This window comes from Alnus glutinosa, chromosome 5 (assembly GCF_958979055.1).
Source record: "Alnus glutinosa chromosome 5, dhAlnGlut1.1, whole genome shotgun sequence".
Lineage (NCBI taxonomy): Eukaryota > Viridiplantae > Streptophyta > Magnoliopsida > Fagales > Betulaceae > Alnus > Alnus glutinosa.
In genome coordinates, this window is record NC_084890.1 from 27,457,873 (window position 1) to 27,478,600 (window position 20,728).

The 20,728-nt window shown below is 35.9% G+C and overlaps 2 protein-coding genes across 3 annotated transcripts; one reads left to right on the forward strand and one right to left on the reverse strand.

Annotated features, from left to right (window-relative positions):
* Positions 1-2,899: 2,899 nt before the first annotated feature.
* LOC133867712 (mannosyl-oligosaccharide 1,2-alpha-mannosidase MNS3) lies at positions 2,900-9,782 on the forward strand. Its single transcript, XM_062304477.1, has 6 exons — positions 2,900-3,285; positions 5,129-6,081; positions 6,423-6,684; positions 8,308-8,505; positions 8,711-8,859; positions 8,990-9,782. The coding sequence occupies exons 1-6, from the start codon at positions 3,205-3,207 to the stop codon at positions 9,246-9,248; spliced, it is 1,902 nt and encodes a 633-aa protein (XP_062160461.1). The 5' UTR covers positions 2,900-3,204; the 3' UTR covers positions 9,249-9,782.
* Positions 9,713-14,769, reverse strand: LOC133867711 (potassium channel KAT3-like). 2 transcript variants are annotated; one of them, XM_062304475.1, is made up of 11 exons: positions 13,087-14,769; positions 12,764-12,979; positions 12,476-12,631; positions 12,332-12,389; positions 11,914-12,231; positions 11,495-11,734; positions 11,289-11,387; positions 11,169-11,201; positions 10,887-11,072; positions 10,162-10,765; positions 9,713-9,935 (listed from the first exon to the last, which is right to left on the reverse strand). In XM_062304475.1, the coding sequence occupies exons 1-11, from the start codon at positions 13,266-13,268 to the stop codon at positions 9,805-9,807; spliced, it is 2,223 nt and encodes a 740-aa protein (XP_062160459.1). In that variant the 5' UTR covers positions 13,269-14,769; the 3' UTR covers positions 9,713-9,804. The 2 variants fall into 2 exon arrangements, with proteins under 2 accessions (XP_062160459.1, XP_062160460.1); XM_062304476.1 differs by having other exon boundaries at positions 14,614-14,763.
* Positions 14,770-20,728: the final 5,959 nt, after the last annotated feature.

The window sequence follows — 20,728 nt, forward strand, 5'->3', positions numbered from 1 at the left end:
AATAACCAAATTTCACTTGCATGCAAACTGTCTGTGATCAATCATTTAAAGCAATGTTTGATCATTATGTGCATGAGCTAAATCATTCGATTGTTCCACAGGAACATTCGATCGTTATGCGTAGGAAATACCCCAAGTGTCCAAAAATCTCATTTTCTCCCCCATTTTGAGAGTTATAACCAACCCAACATACTTAGGCAATAATTAAGACGTCCTTAACCCTAATTTTAGGGGTAATTACCTTTTCCCCCCATGAACTACCGGCCAATGTCATTTTGCCCCTACGAACTACCACTTCGACCAAAAGAGAGCATCAAACTACCATTTTTACACACTTTGCCCCCTTCTGTCAGTCTAATTCATGCAAAGACGTAAATGCCCTAACTCAATTTTAAAAATGACTGAAATACCCTCATTTAAAAAAAAAAAAAAGAAAGACTGAATGAAAGGGGTGGCTGCCGCCACCCCTGAGGTGGCCGGGTGGCCTGCGAGCCACCCCCAGTGGTGGCTTGCGGCCACCCCGGAAGCTGGGTGGCCGCGCGAAATGACCTAGGGTGGCCGCGCGGCCCCCCCAAGTTCTGGGGAGGCCGTGCGGCCACCCCTTAGGTCGGGGTGGGCCGCGAGCCACCCCAGAGGTGGCCGGAGCCACCTCTGGGGGTGGCTCGCAGGCCACCCGGCCACCTAAAGGGGTGGCGGCAGCCACCCCTTTTCCTTCAGGTTTTTGGTTTTTGGTTTTTGGTTTTTGGTTTTTTTTTTTTTTTTTTTTTTTTTTTTTTTTTAAATATATTAATTTTAATATTTTTTATTAATTACTGTAGAGGGTATTTTGGTCTTTAAGTCAAAATTAACGGTAAAAAATGGCATATTCCATCCAAAATTAACAGAATTCCTGACGGAAGGGGGCAACGTGTATAAAAATGGTAGTTTGATGCTCTCTTTTGGTCGAAGTGGTAGTTCGTGGGGGCAAAATGACATTGGCCGGTAGTTCATGGGGGGAAAAGGTAATTACCCCCTAATTTTAATGCAGGATGTTACAAGTACAATCTGTTAAGTGTAGTAATTTGGGTCAATAAGGGTATTTCAATGCTTAGTTAAAATTATAAATGTAATTTTGATATACAAATGTTTAGGACTGTCTGGAGCGTGTTATTGAAGGATATAACCTTCAATCTGCCCCTTCATAGCGACGATCAGGGGCAGATCTCTTTTAGGGCCAGCAGGGGCCACGACCCTTGTTGGCTGCTAAAACAAAAAAAAAAATTACCACTTATTTTTGTCTTGCAAACTTGCACTCTTGTAGTTGGCCCCACCAAAGTACTATTTAGACTTTAGTCTACTGACTCTACTTTCCACCCAAAAGTCAAGATGAGTCTTAGATGTCAAAGCAACAATTAAAGCCCTAAGTCAGAGTCACATTCAAATTTTTTTTTTTCTCTATTAGTCCATACAACCATCTGGTCCATCCCCATAGCCATACACCATACTTCTAGGCTCTAGCTTAGCATGACAGTCGACAAGACGACCGGTGGACAGCACCTCAACGGCTCAAGAAGATAGGAAATAAGAAAATAAGAAATGACATATAGACCTCATGAAAAAGAAAAAAAAGAAAAGAACTTCTAAAAGAAAAAGAGACAAAGTCACATACTCACAAAGACGAAACACAAAAACTTCTGGTGTGGGTGCAGGGTGGTACTGCCTGTAGTGGAAAAGAAAGTCTACTGGCATTTAGTGCATTACAGGGAAGGTTTTTTTTTTTTTTCTTTTTCTTTTTTTTTTTTTTTTTTTTTGGTTTTGATGTTTGTAGGTGTTGAAGAGAGAAAAGGTTTTTCACCGTTTTTGGACACTGTTTCTCCACTAAGCTCAGTAGACAGTAGTGCTGGTTTTGTCTATGAGGTAATCTTAAATCTTTCTGTTCAAAAGCGTATCATGGTTTAGAGTTGTGATGATTCTACTCAATCAAATTTTTGTTGGTTGTGAGGATACTATATATGATATATTAGGTTAAGGTGCGGAAGAGTAGAATAAATGGTTTTTCAGATTTTTTTAGTTTTGAATTATAACAATTTTTTTTTTTTTTTTTTTTTTTTTTTATAATTTGACCCCGCCAAATTTTCAAGGTCGGGTCCGCCACTGATGATCGATATGTTTGAGAAGGTCCACAAAAATCAGAACGAGGGTTTTGTGTCATATGGTGTTTTCACCATAAATTAATTTGGTGTTCTAATATGATGTGGCAAGCTATTATTAAAGGGGACAAAAGACATGGTTTTATTCCATGTCCTTACAGAAGTTACTCTCTTGAGACAAAACTAGGTGCTGTAAAACAATGCATTTGTCCACCAAAGGTTTTTGAATATAAATTTAATCTATTATTTTATCCACCCCCAATATATTAATCTCCATAAAACTTTCTGCTTAATAACACTATACTTTGACAAATAGCTAAAATCTTAACATATCTAATTAATTACGAAAATAAAAAGAGTGTGGTTAGAAATGCAACTTTTACTATAAGTTCAGTAGAAATTGATGCAGTAGTTCATCTTATATTTACCATATCAATCATTAAAATATAATTTATCATGTCAATCATTAAAATATAAACTATTACATAACAATTCATATGTCACTTATTATATTTATCAAGCGACAAAATATATGGCAATAAAATGTAAATTATCACATAAATTTGAGTAATTCTTCTTGCACACTAGTTTTGTACACAAAGTGTGGAAAAAGAATTGCTCCATAAATTTTGTAAGGAAGATAAAAGCTCTCTCAATCATTTTTATAGAATAATTCTTTTTTTTAAATATATATATATATATAATATTAAAAAAATAAAAAAAAAATAAAAAAAAAATACTAAAACCTTAAAGGTGAGAAGCTCCCGTCTTGCACACCGGGGGCTAACTCAATTGACTTGAAATCAAAAGCCGAAGTCCGCCTGAGAGGCTCAAACGCTATTTAATCTCGCACTCTGACCGAACAGACAGATTTGCGTGCTCAAAGGCATTTTTCCTGCAATCGAATTACGCGCTTAAAATTTCTGTCCCTTTCTCGGGAAAGTCTATATCGGATTACGGTCAAACCGATCCGAAAGTCTCAGACAATCAGCGCCTCTCTCTCTGCATCTGAGCCTCCGACGTAGAGCGGAGCGGAGCAGATCACGGAACCCTAGCTGGTGATCTGGATCCAGCTATGTCGTCGAAGCCTCTGCCTTACTCTATGAAAGATGTTCACTACGACAACGCCAAGTTCCGCCACCGATCCTTCTTCAAGGTTTTGAGATCTCAGTTTCTTTTAACGCTTCTTCTTGTCCGTTTTTGAATTTGCTTCATTCTTGGGATTTTTGAGTTTGGTTTATGATGCTTATGTCAAATTATGGTCTATTATTTGATTGAATTGAGACTTTCTGTTGTGGTAGTTCATAAACTTTGATTTGTTCAAGTTTTGTTGTTGAATTGTGTGTATCTACGTTTCAGAATGCGGTGTACATTGCATTTTCTAGAAATTGGAGTGAAATTGTTGTGGAATCGAAGTCAACTGCATTTGGAGATTGATAACAATTTAATTGTTCCGATTATTTGATAGCTTATTAGATTTGGAACACTATGTTGTAGGCTTGTAGCTCAGTATTAGGACTCAAGTCCTCTATAGGGGAAGGGTGAGATGGGTCTAGGGTTCGGGTTTTTTCCATTGAATTGTTATTGAAGCTAACGATTATAAAGTTTCAATGAAGCTAGATAAACCGTTACCAGGACTGGTTGGGATTGGCTACTCCCCATTCAACGTAATTCATTTGTTGGTTTTTCTCCGTGTACTTCGTCAAGACTCCAATTGTTGGTCTCAGCTGGTACTTCGTCAAGACTCCAATTGTTGGTCTCAGCTGACATTAACTTTGGCAACTGATCCAGTAATTACCATCCAAGTTTGACATTACTTAATTTTTTGAAGATTCAATTATCTGTTTGTTCGATGGATCTGCATGTAGGATCAATGGATTATTAAGGCAAAAGAGAAACTTTTGAGGATTTTTTTCTCATGTGAAAGTTTGTGCCATGGTGCTCCAACTCTTGTTTTTGTGATTTTGTGGACATGTTTGCGGTTTCAAGTATCAGTTAAAAAGTCTATATACCCGGTTGTTGTTTTCAAAAATGAACATGTGTTGATTGATTGCTGAATAAATTTTAGAGCTATTAAAGAAGCTTCATTCTGTTAAGGAGAAAAATATTTTGAAAAAGAAAAATTGAAAGTGATATGAAGTGAGTGTGGATGTAAATTTGCTTGTTATTGGTAGGAATAAAAGAGATTGCTCAAATCACAAATAGAATTCCCAAATTAATTAGAGTTTTTTTTTGATAAGTAAGAAAGTTTTATTAAAAAAACGTAAGGCACCCCTACACAGGTACAACCAAAGCAGTCCACAAAAAGAAAAAATTTAAAAAAAAAAAAAAAAAAAAAAAAAAAAAAAAAAAAAAACTCAAAACAAACCCTAAAAAACCAAACACCCTCAAACCCGAACCCTCAATAAGCATTCCTGGCTACCGTACGTGAGCCTTCCATTTCCTATGCTGAGTGGACGCACTTGCATCATCGTAGTTGATGGAACTTACCAAATTCAAAATCTCCCTCCTACCTTTGGACTTCGGGCATGCAACCTTAACTTCCAGAAGAAAGTCCTCTTCAAAGGCATCCAAAATCGCCAAGGATGATCCTCATCCTCAGCACTATCCACCTCCCAATCCAATGCCATGTTGGGAGGAAGAACACCCAAAGGGTAAGGGAAATCTCTAGACTCTCCATCCCAAATCTCATCACCCTGCTCCCACACAACTACCTGCCCAGAGTTTCTCTGAGCTTGATGTTCTTTTATCGTTTCTCCCTTTTATATAGTTTTGCAACATTTTAAGTGTTATGCCTATGACTCTAGCTCAAGGAACACCTTCTCTCATAAGAACGGGGTGGAGGGTAAATTTTGGGATTCAAGACCCACTGGGTTTGTCTGTAACTTATTCAAAAAAGTTAGTAATTATTTGTTGTATCAATGACTTGTCTAGGTGATTTTATATAGCAGATTCTTTGCTTTGAATATCACTCTCAGTTATTATATTTTGTTCTCCAGGTTATTACTCAGACCTTGTTCACTGGCAAAGTAAAGCGCGACTGGCAAAGTTGTAGTACAGGGAAGTTTTTAGTGTTACTACTGATATTTGGTGTAGCATATCTTATGCTTACACATACAAGTCCTGCCCATTCTGTAACTGATAGAATAAATGTTAAGAATAGTGAAGAGAACTCCATCATAAATGGTGGCAGCAGATTGGGAAAGTTTTTGAGAAAACCACCAAGGCTTCCTCCTCGATTACCACCTGATGAGAAAGGTAGTAATAGTAGCTTTGGTCGTGAGCCTGGGAAGCTAAATCCTGGGTCAAAATGGATAGCAAGGCAACAAAGTGTTAAGGAGGCTTTTATCCATGCGTGGACTGGCTATAAAAGATATGCAATGGGTAATGATGAGCTTATGCCATTGAGCCAGCGGGGAGTTGATGGGTTAGGAGGTCTTGGTGCTACTGTTGTGGATGCTCTTGACACTGCCATGATAATGGGTGCTAATGAAGTGGTCTCTGAAGCAGGCTCATGGATTGAGAAGAACCTTTTAGATAGAATTACTAAGAAAGGCCAAGTCAATTTGTTTGAAACTACCATACGTGTTCTGGGTGGTCTTTTAAGTGCATATCATTTAAGCATTGGGGAAGGAGGGAGCAACTTGATAAACACGGGGCCTAAACCAACTGTTTATCTAGAAACTGCTAGGAACTTGGCTGATCGTCTCCTATCTGCTTTTACTTCCAGTCCATCTCCTATTCCCTTTAGTGATGTTGTTCTACATGATTCCTCAGCACATCCAGCTCCTGATGGATTGAGTAGTACTTCAGAGGTTTCCACTTTACAGCTTGAGTTCAATTATCTCAGTGCTCTTTCTGGTGATCCAAAGTACAGCATGGAAGCCATGAAGGTCTTGGAACATTTGAAGACTCTTCCAAAGGTGGAAGGACTGGTTCCTATCTACATTAGGTATTGACTTTGCATATTTCAGACTAGTAGTTTCTTTTTTCTTTCATTGTTGGGCCCTTTTTTCTTTTTCTTTTTTTTGACTTTCAGGGGGGGTTAAGATGCTTTGATTGAATTTACTTCACAAGAAACTACTTGAGTTTTTAAAATTACAATGAGCTGCCTCATTTTAAAGGGCTGTTTTGGACAATTGAAAGATCTTGCCTTTTTGTTGAAGAAATGGTTTTATGAGCTCACTCTTTTAAATTCAAATTGATTCATCTTTAATCCATAATTTAATCATATTCTTATGTTCCTTTTCCCTTAATGACTTATTTTTCATATTTTCTTTTTACTGAATGCAGCCCACAATCTGGTGAATTTAGTGGAGAAAATATAAGACTAGGATCTCGTGGTGATAGTTACTATGAGTACCTACTCAAAGTGTGGCTTCAGCAGGGAAAAAGCCGAGATGGTAATTCGACTTATCTACATGATATGTATGAGGAAGCAATGAAGGGTGTTAGGCACCTTCTTGTTCGGAAATCAATCCCAAATGGATTGGTTTTTGTTGGCGAATTACCTTTTGGATCTAAAGGTGATTTTAGCCCAAAAATGGATCACCTGGTATGCAATACTTTTTCTACTGCCTGATATTCACCCAGCTAAGATGTAACAATCTTTGCTGGTCTCACTTAATATATTTTTTGAAGTTCAATGATTAAGAAAATGGGTGGCGAATTGGACATTACTGATGTTGCTCCACATTGGTTATGTTTGACTTACTTTTCTTGGAAGTTGCTCCATATTGGTTGGTATGATTTAATTGGCTCAATTGAGCTTAATCAAGTCTTTGGAAGCCAGAACGGATGAGCATGTAATTTGTATATTGCAATCTATGTTGAGATTACAATATGATTAAAAAATTTCTCCCAGATACAGGATGTACATTCTTTCCTCCTGGAACATGGCACATTAAGAAGTGATACAAGATTTACACCAGCTTTTAACCAGCAAACATTCCTGCATCGATTGCATGAAATTTACTATTATATATGATGAATAAAGATATCCTTGCAATTGTTTTTTTAAAAAAATAAAAAATCTGAGGCATGTTATTTCCCTATTCATGGTGTGAAATTTGTAGTCAGCATGCTATATGAAATTTTGGAACGTATTTTTTAATTAAGTTGCTGTAAGATTTATTTCTGAAAATGTAGGAACTGAGTTTGTGTCATGGAAAACATAATTTTCCCTACTTTTTCTTTTGCTTCTTTCTTTGCACCCCTATATTATATATATTCTTTTTAATCTTCATATTTTCTTCATAAATAAATTACTAGTCTCCGTTTTCTAACCCCAAGGGGTTGGGTCGAGTGGTAAGTTCCTTGACCTTGGTGCCTCATGAAGCATGTTTGACCCCTCTCGAGTGTAATTTCTTGGGGTCATGCCCGCGGGCAAATGCCCGAGCATTACCCGATCCATGTGGATGAGGCACTTTACATGGTGTCCTAGGGATCTAGTCGGAGCAAAGCCCTGGATACTCCATTATCAAAAAAAAAAAAAACCTAGTCTCCCTGTTCCCCTCTACCAATAGGAAAAGGTCTCCCCCTTCCTAATAGTAACACTCCTACATCCCCTTGCTTTCATATGAAAATAGTCCCTATGCTTTTATATGAAAATTAATTCTGTGCATGTAATATATTTTGTACTTTATGGAAAGTGATGTAGCTTGATGCACTATGTACAACATAAGCTTGTCATCCCATAGTGTTCTTTGTCAAAGAACAGGATAAAGGAATGTGGGCTGCAGAAGTAGTAGGTTATCTTTTGTACTGCATGCATCAGTTGTGACACGGCACTTTCTTTGTTCCAAAGCTAGAGAGCATGGGCAATTAATTTTTCCCGTGTACCATATGAATTTATATATATATGTCTCTGGGCTTCCTTTGCTAAAACATGGTACCAGGTCATTGACTTTGACACTTTCCCTTTCGATTGTAAGTTCTTTACAACATTGAAATGACGACTGTTGTAAAGGAGAAATTAATACATCTTCCTTGTTTTCAACTTATCAATATGTAGATATACTTATCCTTGTGCAAATTATCAATAGATGTATGTTTTGTGTTGATGGTACCATGGGTAAAGGCAATTATGCCATTACAGTAATATTCACAAAGACTCTTCTTTATCTCTTTTGAAAATATTCCTTGTTGTAAATTGTTTTTACTGCTTTTTTTTTTTCAGGTCTGTTTCTTGCCTGGCACTCTTGCGCTTGGTGCCACTAGAGGCATTACAAAGGAAAAAGCCATGAGCAACAATTTGCTTAACTTTGAAGACCTGGAGAATCTGAAGCTTGCAGAGGATCTGGCTAAAACATGTTTTGAGATGTATTCTGTAACTTCTACCGGTCTTGCTCCAGAAATTGCTTACTTCCATACAGAGGTTAGTTGGATATGTATGACCTATGTGTCGGAAGCACTGATTGAGGAATTAAGTATATATATGCACCAAATTGGGTTATTATATTATTATTCTCCTCCTTTTAAATTTGTTGTCATTTTTTGCTTGTAATTTATTATCTTTATTCTTTCTTTTAGTTTTTGCCTATGTTGTACGGTTATTTGACATCTTGCTCTGGTTGAAGCAGGAATTTTCTGAAGCTGGTCTAGATGGTGGGAAAAAGAGTTCGAAATTCATAAACGACATAATAATCAAACATGCTGATCGTCATAATCTGTTGCGTCCTGAAACTGTAGAGTCTTTGTTTGTCTTGTTTCGTATCACTGAAGACCCAAAGTATGTTTTCCTTATTTCTTTTTTCTCATGTATTGCATTTTCTTGTATAATTCACACTTCGTTGTCCAAGTCTGACATACACAGAGAAACACAAATGGGGAATTAATGATCAAATTGATGTGTTCTGCAGGTACCGCGAATGGGGTTGGCAGATCTTTGAAGCATTTGAGAAATACACAAGAGTTGATACTGGTGGATACAGTTCCCTGGATGATGTTACCTCAATTCCCCCTCATAAAAGAGACAAGATGGAGACCTTCTTTTTGGGCGAGACACTTAAGTATTTGTACTTGCTGTTTGGTGATAGCTCTGTTATTCCGTTGGATAAGTTTGTCTTTAACACAGAAGCTCATCCTTTTCCCATAGAAGGCACTTTTAAGAGGGAATGATACTCATCACCTCAGAAGGATTCAAGCGAAGGAAAGCATGTATAAACTGATAAACTGAAGTATTTTCTACTGGGCGGACTGGAATGCTTTTGAGACTGACTGGTGGATCTTCTACATGGTCCTAATAGCATATGCTGTTTCTAAAGGCAGTGAACGTGGACGGTCAGGTTATGGAAAAGTATAAGGATAGCTTAATATGTTCCTACTTAGGTGCGGCGCATCAACGATTAAATCTGCTTTCTTCTGTATTATCATCCTTAGAAGCTTGGAAAAAGATATTTTCTTGGACATTCATATACTTGTGGAGAGAGTGGACAGACTATACGATGTATTGTTGTAATGAATGTTTTGAGTAATTATTGGATGGGGTTTTGCCCATCGAAAGTATCGAGTGAAATTCCACCTTCTTGTAAACTCCAATTTTCCAGTGCTATTGCTGGCTATGGAGACTCAAACTCACCGACTTTTGCAATCACATTTTTGTTACTAACTTATTATTCATTGCCTAAAAGTTACAAGTTGTCAGCATGTTTACATCATTGCCTTTGAATAATAATTAGTTCATATTTTCACACTCATTATGAAGGAGAAACAGATGATCGCCATCTCGAATGACGTTGATGTCATCTATTTCTGCATTCTCCGCACTAATGACTTTTGTAGGTTTGTGGCCTCCGAACTTCTCACCTGCAGTTTCACAAGCCGCTGGGATAACAGAAGGATAAAGCTTGGGGAAGAAACTATGCATTCAGTATAATAGTTTGTCAATCCCTGTTCGAGGTTGAGTTTTTTTTCCTTTCAATTTTGGTTTTGCTTGCATTGTTATTGTGTCTATTTTAAATTTATTAAGCTAACAATTATAATCTCAATTTTCAGGTTTACTTCAAGACGTTTGTGTCCAAACAAAGCTTACCGGCTATTTTGAGCAGCTCCTCTATTGAATCCGGTAAGATTATGAGCCTTCCAAGCTGCCTCTGTGATGTACTACTGTGTTGAAGCTTCATGTGGATGGTGACTCTCTTCTTGATCATTTTAATCACTTCTGCATCAGTGGGACAGCTAAATCTGCTTTGATAGGAGTTTGTGGGTTCCTTTTTTAAGTGGGAGTTAACAGATCGGGGGCCGTTTCTTCTGCGTATGCTTTGACTATACATGCTGGTGTCGGCCGATTCTGGCTCGATTAAATCTATTCTGTGTTCATCTGGTTTCCTTCCATTTTCGTAACTCAGTGAGGTGTCATACAAGTTCTTGTTCTCTTGCTGTTGAGCTAGAGCTTGTGGCGTCCATCCACCATTATTAACCGTCTCAAGATGCCCTTTGCGAACACCCGCATGAAAAGCTGCTTGGTCGTCGTCAGCCATCGGATTTAAATCCTCTTCTGTAGCCTCTGGTCCCGGGAAAAATAAGTCCCTTCTTGCTTCCTGCATTGATGGACATCCTGCGGGTGAACAGCTTCCTCCAAGCCCTGGATCTTTATGTGCGTTCTCAAATTCTGAGCTTTCTTGCCCTTTCAGTTTCTGTTGATGTGAAGCATTGGTTATTTGGTTATCAGTTATTTGTTTGGGCAAAAGCAGGGCAAATCTCAATAAATATATATATATTTTTTTTCTCAATTAGGATGACTAATATTGTAATTACCTGGAAAAAATTGTTCACAATAATCTGCCTATCCTCCGCATTAGCTTGTATAGCGTTCGTCAGTGAAGTTCTGCTGAGCCTTAGTATTCGAGAAATCTCAGTCGTCCGAACCGTAAAAGGTTGCGGCTTACAATACAAGACTCCAAACTCTCCGAACGATTCTACTGCATTTGCCTTTCGAAGAACCTGTATAATGAATGTTCGAATGTGAAAAGTTAGATTTATCTCTTTTGTTCGAAATATATATATAGACTGTTAAAACTTTACAATTACACTACGTACTTCTTCACGCCCATCAATATTGCGCAGGAAAACCTGCAACCAACTTGATGTTAGAAAGGCTTTAATTTCTTTAAAAGTTTTGGATGCATGCTATGTACGTGAAGACTAAAATTAGCTCACCACCACGCCTGAGACCAGTACATAAAGATCTGTTGGAGCCTCATTCTGCAGAATTACATTTTCATTGGGTGGAAAATACTCGGCCTCCATTTCCGAAACCTTTTTATGAGAGAAAGTTTATATATTGAATTAGCATCCTGTGAAAAATTAGGATGATTGCAGTACTCTAATAAGCTAGCCACGGACGTGAGGTATTTATTATTTACCAATTGGAAAAGGACGTCATGAGAAACCCCTTGGAAGAGAGAGTCATTTTGAACAATGGTGAAGAACAGATGGTGGGCGATGCTTGAACGGATGGCTTTTGGCAGACCGTTTATGGTCTCTTGTTGGTTCAATCCTTGTGTTTTGAACTTGAGACATATGTGTGACAACATCTGATCCTGTATGGGACGGGGCAAATGATTTCTTGCTGCAAATTCTGAAGCTGCTCTCACTGTATCTCTCTGTAGAAAAACCAAAGCAATTAAGCTTTCTTTTGAATAAAATATAATTATGTATATATATATATATATATAACTTTTCCAAAAACATGTGGGGTAGAGGGGATATCGAAGTTGTTTGATTTAGCAGGTGAAAAAATCAATTGGAGCAATAATGAGAGGCAAAGCAAAAGAAGACATACGAAGTTTCTGGTGCGGCTTGTCCAGTGAACAACAAGGTTCGTCATGTTTCCAATGAGGTAAGAAGTCAATCCCAAGTTGAAGAGCATGTAAAAGATATCGAAGAGCATCTCTCTGGGGTTTTCAGCATGCAAGTCCCCGTAACCGGTAGTTGTCAATGTTGTGATAGACCAGTAAAGAGCAGTTACATATCTGTCCCAAAGACTATCTTCTTTGAAATTTGGGTTTACTGCTCCAATCCAGGTTCTTTTTGGATCGGGGTATCTGTCTGCAATCTGATAGTTTATGCATCCAGCAAAGTGCACAGCATACAGGGTTACCTGAGATAGATCCACCGGAATGGGTTAAATCATCCAAAATGAGTTTGATGACGGGATCTTTTGAAAGGAAATAATTATGAGTTCTATCTTGGTGGCTTACAGAAATGAGCTTTATGCACCGCGTCCAGAAATAATTGAATCGAATGTCCTTCTCAAGTCTGAAGGAAAGGAAACTGGCTGGTTAGTATTATGATGTTTCTTCCACCACAACAATTGGAAATCTTTTAAGAATATGGCGATGGACCTTGCAAACAGAGAGCTGACTCGTCTGAGACGCCAGAGTCTGAGCATGTTGAGTAGTTTATACCCAACTTCACCGCTATGATTTGTGAACAGGAGGCTGATGGACTGAAATGGTGCGGTGGAACAGACATCAAAAATAAACCAGGTAGATATGTACCTGAAAGTTGGATATGGGAATCGATCATGCTAAGAAAGCTATGTGATTTCTGGACAGAATTGTTGATTTTTGTTAAACTGAATGATGAAGTTTATGACCAAATGCTAGCTGCAAGAGAAAAAGAATATTCACCTGACTGCAATTTTCTTGGGGTTGTCGATAAGAAGATGGGATTGGCTGTCGAGATATGCAACAAAGAAGGTGAGAACGATGTCAATGGCAAAGAAGCCATTGACAACGTTGTCGACGATAAAGAGTGCATCTCGCTTGTAAGGCAGAAATGCAAACTCGAAAGGGCAAATCCAGGCGGAGTAAATCACCAGAACAACCAGTAACATCTGCCAAGCCCTGTAAAATGGGGAAGATGTACGACCATGAGAGAATTGCAGCAGCTACATTATACAAAAGAAATATGGGATTGAAGTACTGTGGCAATTTAAAGGTCATGTCATCACCTATAGCGGGGACTGAAAGGCGAAATAACGCGTCTTCGAAGCTTATTTTCCTGGTTGCTTTTGGCTCCAAGGGATGGTAAGAGATCATGGCTAGAGAAGAAGTTGCCACGAACAGCACTCTCCATATGAAATTCATGGGTACAGAACCGGTTGAAGAAGTTTTTCGCACAAGAAAACGACATGTTTGTGATTTTTGAATTCCTCAAAAGGCTACAGTAGAGACTGTTAAAAACACAGTACTTCCGCAGGGGCTAAGTGAACCTCCGGGAACGGTTATAAATAGCACTGAGGTCGGTGACTTTCCTTTTTTTGTCGCTTTTCTCATACTACGCTTGTGACATATTTTTAGTATACTTGGAAAGGAAAGTAGTAGAAAAGGTGGAAGCAGGATTTTCCTTGCTCTCTGAACAAGAAAGTTAAATGTGAGAAGAGAAGCGAGGGAAGTGGCCGGCAGACTTTCTGTAATGCAGTTGAAGAGATGTGGGGGCAAAGGAAATGGTAATGGTGATCGATTGTGGTTGTGTTAATGGTGGTGGTGGGAACTCCATCATATGAACATGTGGACGCAGGCGTGAACTATGATATATAGACGTCAAGGCTCTGAAGCGATGGATTTTAGTGAAAAATATATGGTGTTTTCATTTCAATGTCCAGATTTGGACCAGACAGGCGTGGTAGAACCGTGGAGGGGCTCGACTCATGTGGATGCTACGTGGACCAATGGGAGGCTTTCTTAGAGGAGTACTTAGACACTTCTTGTTAAACCTCTCTCCGATCGACATAACTCAATGTTAAGGCAAACAAATGTCAAATGTTTTCATTGAAAATTGAAAACATATTTTAGGATTTGGCTCGTACGAAAAATCAGCGACCATAACCCGAGGGTGAAAAATGGCTAGCGGCCTCCGGCGGCCACAGAGAATGAACCGAAAGGAGGAGGAAAAGTTTAAACTCGAAAAATAAATAGTTTACGAAAATAAAAAAGTGGAAATTAAGAAAAGACTTTTCTGAAAAAGGTTTTACGTCAAAACAACCAAACAGAACATAAAACTATTCTCCCTGCAACTTCCTAGTAAGTACCCAAGGTGGTTCTTTTATGCCATGCAATCAGAACCATACGTGTGATATATCTACCATCTCTCTCTCTCTCTCTCTCTCTATCCGTGTGTTGTGTGTGTCTGACCCGTTTGGTATCTCGGCCGACCTGTTAAGGGTTACTGATTTTCAACGACTAGTTATTTGTGTGGCCCAGATCCGATTTTTTATTTTTTTATTTTTGATGATTATCTCTTGCTTAATGATTCCAAATTCCAAAGTGTTTTAGATAAACAGTGCCTAATTGAAGGGTCGAGATCACCGTCTTATCTTCTTACCAGATTGATGTTACTAATGATTTTGAATGATTACAGTATACCTTAGCGAAGAATCTGAGAGACTGAATTGAATCACGAAATGTGATGAAGAGGAAGGAATACAGCGCTGAAAACAGAGAAACTGGAGGAGCAAAGTTGTGATGAAAGAAATCACCTCAAAAAGTTCTCTTCGATTTCACACTTGACAAGAAGGGCAGCATCCCAGATATAGAAGTCCCATGGATCGAATCCTTGAAGAATCTTTTCCCATCGATAATGGAGTACGTACTGGCAGATTTATATATGCCCACTAGCCGAAATTCATAGACAGCAGCAAAAAGAAGGAAGACAGCTAAAAGTTTCTGCAATTCTGCACTCTTTTTAATTACATGGTTTCTATCTGGTATATAATTGTTATTTTAAAACTTTTTTAAATATTATTTCATAATATTGAAAATCCATAAAATATATATTTAACTAAAAATAAAAAATAAAAAATAAAAAATGTAATTAATTTAAACAGGGTGTTGGTGGGGGATTGGGTTGGGTTTGTGAATGAAGACTGAAGAGAAGGGCCAGCTAGTCATGAAAGCCAACCTTGCTGGAGCAAGGACGGCATGCAGATACGCTAAAATCTTTGCACCAGTAAAAGCACGTGCGCTCCCGGCCAAAACCAAAAGACAAGCAGAAAAAGGGGAAAAAAGAACAGTACTTCGGGTAGGGTTTCCTTTGGTTTTGCTCTTTTTTTTCTTTTCTTTTATTTAGTTTTTTTTTTTTTTTTTTTTTTGTTTTTGTTTTGTTTTGTAAGTCCTTTAGTTTTGGTTTAATTACTTTAAACACCCCCTCTAATCTTTTAATTTAGTCTCTAAAAATGCATTCGTGTGAAAAATACGTGCTTTTTTAATAATATTAATAAAAGAAAAATGTGTTTTTTACATACTCAAATGATACACGGTACTTTTAGAGATAGAATTAAAGAAATTTCTGTAACTCAATTTGTAAAATATTTATAGGGTTAAATATATAAAAGCCCCCCAAACTACCACCCTTTCTCCGGATGGCCCCCCAAACTACCAATGCTTAGATTCTGGCCCCCCAAACTACCACTTTCTGATTTTTTGGCCCCATCCGTTCATTTATGCCGTTAATTTTAAACAGAATTTCGAAAATACCCCTCCTACACTTTGAAATTCTCACGGTTAAGGGAGGGGTATTTTCGGGTTTTTGTCCAATTTCCGTTAGAATTAACGGCATAAATAGACGGATGGGGCCAAAAAATCAAAAAGTGGTAGTTTGGGGGGCCAAAATCTAAGCATTGGTAGTTTGGGGGGCCATCCGGAGAAAGGGTGGTAGTTTGGGGGGCTTTTATATATTTAACCCATATTTATATCTAATTTTTTTCATCCATTATAACGTATGACACTGACGGATGAGCTTTTTTACACAAAAATGATAATTTGATGTATTTAAATGTAACACTTGTCGGTTATTGAGGTCAACTTAAAAATAAGTGGTAGTTCAAGGGACTTAAATATAGCTATTATGCTCACAATTTACCAAATTAAGTTAAAATAGTTACCCGAATGCAATTACATTTTTACTCAAATTTACATTCTAGTTTACCAAAATAATTTTTTAGTTAAGCCAAAGTGTGAATGCTCTTTAAAGTAATAATAATAAATAAGTAGACATCAAATTCATTTCAGCTTGGTAGCAATCCTCGGGAGCCCCGTGGCTTTGAGGGAGACTAGAATGACATGGACGGCTAAGAGTGAGACAAATCTCCTCCTCTCCCCTCACACAATTAAAGGGAAACGGGAAAAAGATGCATTGGCTCATGAATATTGTGAAAGGAAAATGAAGGGGCAATTTTCAAGTACACTATTTTTTTTTTATTAAATTATTGAATATCTTAAAATTTTAAATTATAATAAATTTTAAATTTAGTTATTTAATTGATATTTTAAAGATAAACTGTAAAGTTAATATTCGAATCCAAGACCTATTTTTATACCATATTAAATTATTAATCATTTAAAAGTTTAAATTAATAAAAAAATTATATAAATGTAAAGATTTAATTAATATTCGAACAATTATAACAATAAAGTCAAACCTCATTTTCAAACTCTTCACGAATATTCCGGGAGTATAAGGAACCTCATTTGCCAACCACCAAAGACCCAATGTAAAATCAACAAAAAATGTTAAATTGGTCTTTGTGATTTTAAGTTTTGTCAAATAGCTCTTTGTGATTTAAAAAGTGACTAAACACTCCTTAGGGTAAGCAAAAAAATCAAATAGGTTCTTGTCATTAGAAAAGTTGATAGGATCCGTTAACGTGCCACATCCGCACCAATCATATTTTGGCACGTGTCACTTACAATAAAAAATGAAAAATATATTAAAAAAAATTATATATATCTATACATATATAAAGGTGCATGGCTCGACCACTCTATCAATATATATATATATATATATATATATATATATATATATATATATATATATATATATATATGTTTTTTTTGCTATTTGGGGGTGGCCGAACTATTTCGTCTCCTTCGTCTTTTCTTTTCTTCTTTTTGTTTTAATATTTTTACTGTAAGTGAGACACATGATGGTGTTGATGCGGCATATTAACATATTCTGTTAAACTTTCTAACGACATGGACCCATTTGTTTGTTTTTTTTTTTTAGTCACTTCAAAAAAAAAGCTCAAAAAGCTATTTGTCACAACCTCAAACCACGACGACTAATTTAGCAAATTTTTTTTTTCCCTAAGATTAAAGAGATAACTTTATGAGGGAAGAAATGAAAATATGTTGGAGTAGTTACTGGTTTGACCGGGAAATAGAGGATAAAAGATAAGCTTAAATACTTTTTTAACCCTTGTGGTTTAAAACTGTTATTTTTTGCCTCCTCAGTTGTCATTTTTTTTATAAGTGGTACATGTGCTATGGGAAAAGATAGAGATGGTACCTCTGTCTATTTTTCCGTCCAAAATGGACAGAGGTACCATTTTTGTCACCCTTGGCCTCTCTATTCTCCATCCCCTCCCTTTATGCCCCCGCGTGTCCCTCACACGGCCACAAGTTCCCCCCCCCCCACCCCCCAACACGCCTGCACATGACCCCTTCCACAATCCACCATGCTGTTGTCCGATGTTGCTGTTTGTTAGTCTTTTGTTTAAAGTGTTGCTTATGATTTTTACGTTTTCTGAGATCCAGATATGTGCTTTCCTTTCAACAACTTTCTTCTGGTAGTTGTTGTTTTCTTGTGAGGGTTCATGAAGAGTTGATGAACCTTTCGAGGTTCTTGTCCCTTCCCGTGCCTCTCGGTAGTGCCATCTCTAGTACGCCATGTCAAATCACCTTAACAAGCGACCAATTTTCTTGGTGTTCGTGCCAAAAATTCATAGGATCGTGTCATTCATTTGATATATTCTCTTTTAGTTTTTGCTTATCTGCTCTGATCTAGTATTATTAAGGCTTATTATTAGGTTGCCCAACGTTTGTTCTTTGATCTTTTTCTTTTTCTTTTTCTTTTTAATGTAATCGACCCTCCCCTTTCCCTTGTTGTTACACACACACACACACACACATACAAGCACATGATGGTCGCCAACGGGCATTTGCGAGGATGCCAAGAATGAGGAGATCCTATGAGAGTTGCTAGCGGGGATGTTGAGTCCCAACAAGGGGTAATTGTGACGTCTCACATCACCTGAGTTTAGGAATGAGGATGCACTAATATGTATTTTCGCGCTCTTCTTGACACAACGCCTTTTAAAACTATAATGACCATAAATCTATCAAAACTTCACAATTAAGCATGTTTGTACGAGAGTAGCAACATGATAGGTAACCTCTTGAGAAGTCTGGTTCAGGGAAGCCAAAAGCAAACAATATTGTGTGGTTAAAGATAGGTCATTCATCTGGCTTACTAAATTTATATATATATATATATATATATATATATATATATATATATATATATATATATATATATATATATATATATATATATATATATATATATATTATATTTAAGCTACTCACTTTTTCAATGCACTTAATTCCTTATCAAACTAGGGATCTACTTTCATTATTCCATTTAAATATTATATTTTAAGAATTTTTCTATTCTTACTTCAACATTAATATATTTGAAAATTTGTTTTTTTCCTAACGGTCATCTTTTTAAAACTTTGTTCTTTTTCCTAACTTCATATTTTTCAATTATTAGTTTTGCCCTAACGGCCATATCTTTTAAAACTTGCTTTTTCCTAACAATCATATGCATTCAATATAAATAAGACAATTTTCTCTCCAATTCTTATATACCTGAACCAAAGTTTTTTTGGAGAGGAAAGGAGAAATTAAAAAAAAAAAAAAAAAAAAAAAAAAAAAAAAAAAGGTGAGAGAATTATAAAATTTTTTTTTTTTTTTTTTAAACATTTGGGGAGTTCCTCAAATATGGGGATCACTGTTCATGCTCCCCAAATTTTTCACCAAATTGGAGAGTGGATGGGGAAACGAAAAGAAGCATTTTAGTATTTTGGCTCCCCAAATTAGGGATTTTAGGAAAATAGGAGGCCAGATGAGAATGATAATTTTGATATGACATGGAAGTAAAAATTAATTTTTTTTTTCAAAAAAAGTTTTTATGTTTTAGGTTATTTATTAATGTCTCTAGCTTGATAACTGAAAACAAAATCCTTAAGACTTACTTTTTAAGGAAATAAAATGGCATGTCTTAACAAAAGTTTCTAACATTTAATTGTCATCCTTTTTATTTGGAAAAAATATATATAATCTCCTTAAACTACCATCTCATTGTCAATGCCTCCAAATTACTAATTATGTCAATCTTTCTCTTCTGAATTACTAAAAAATGTCAATGCCCCCCTAATTGACCAAAATACCGTTCATAAAATTAATAAAATTAAAAAGAAACAACTAAAAAACATATTAAAAAAATCTTAAATAACAAAAAGTTATACAAAAAAAAAAAAACGAAAAAAAAAAAAAAAAAAAAAAGGGTTTTTCTATTTTTTTTTCGTTTTTTTTTTTTTTTTTTTTTTTTTAATTTTCAATTATTTTTTCGTTTAAAAAAAAAAAAAAAAAAAGAAGAAGAAGAAGAAGAAGAAGAAAGAAAAAGAAAATTTTGTTCTTTTTTCGTTTTTTTAATTTTTTTTTTTTAAAAAAAAATCGTTTTTTCTTTAATATCTTTTAATTTGTTTTTTAAAAATAGTATTTATTTTTAGTTTTTAGTTTTTTTAAAAAAAAAAAATTAAAAAGACATTTTGGTCTTATTGAAAAAAATTAGGATTATTTTTGTTTTTTTGTTGGTTTTAAGGGGGACATTGACATGTTTTGGTAGTTTGAAGGGGGATATTAACACAATTAATAGTTTGAAATGAACATTGACAATTGAATAATAATTTGAAAAGGATATGCATACTTTTCTTTCTTTCTTTCTTTTTTTCTTTTTTCTATTTTTTTTTTCAGCATAAATCCAACAAAGGTCAAGTAATTCCTCCCGGTGGCTGCTCCAAAATTCATGTTGAAAAGTCGTGCCACGTTACACAATTCGATGGCTTTATTTATTTTTATTTTTTTATAGATAATTCCATTGCTTTAGATTAAACTACTTAAACATACAAATAGACTCAAAAATAAATCTTTGACATATATATATGGATTTTGGGAACAGATCGGTTTCAACATATCACAATTATTAAACAAGTGTTTCATTATTAATGGATAATTTTTTATTTTTTTATTTTTCTAAATTGGGTTGGATCCTCTACATTAATTTGGCATTTGTCCTTAAAACACGTGACATCACATGCTCTAAGGACATATGTTATTTTAATATTTATAGAAAACTTCACTTAATCTCCTAAACTTCCATGACATTTACAATTACTCATCCCCCAAAGTTGAAAAAATTATCAATATAGTGTATCAAACTTTTAATCTTTTGCAAAGTCACTCGTCCATTAAGGTTTGAGGTTAAATTAGACTTTAAAAAGAGTAAATTGACTTGTATTCCCTTGAAAATTTTATAAAATTCCAACTTTACTACACTTATTTAATTATTTTTTTTTAAAAAAAAAACATTTGAGGGTGTTTTGGTAATTTTTAAGGCCTCCATTAGGATTTAATGGAAAATCCTATAGGAGTTTGATACACTAAATTGAGAGTTTTTTAACTTTAGGGTTAAGTGAATGAATAATGCTACAAGTCTCTCTTGTGTCCCTCAAAAAATGATATGTCTTT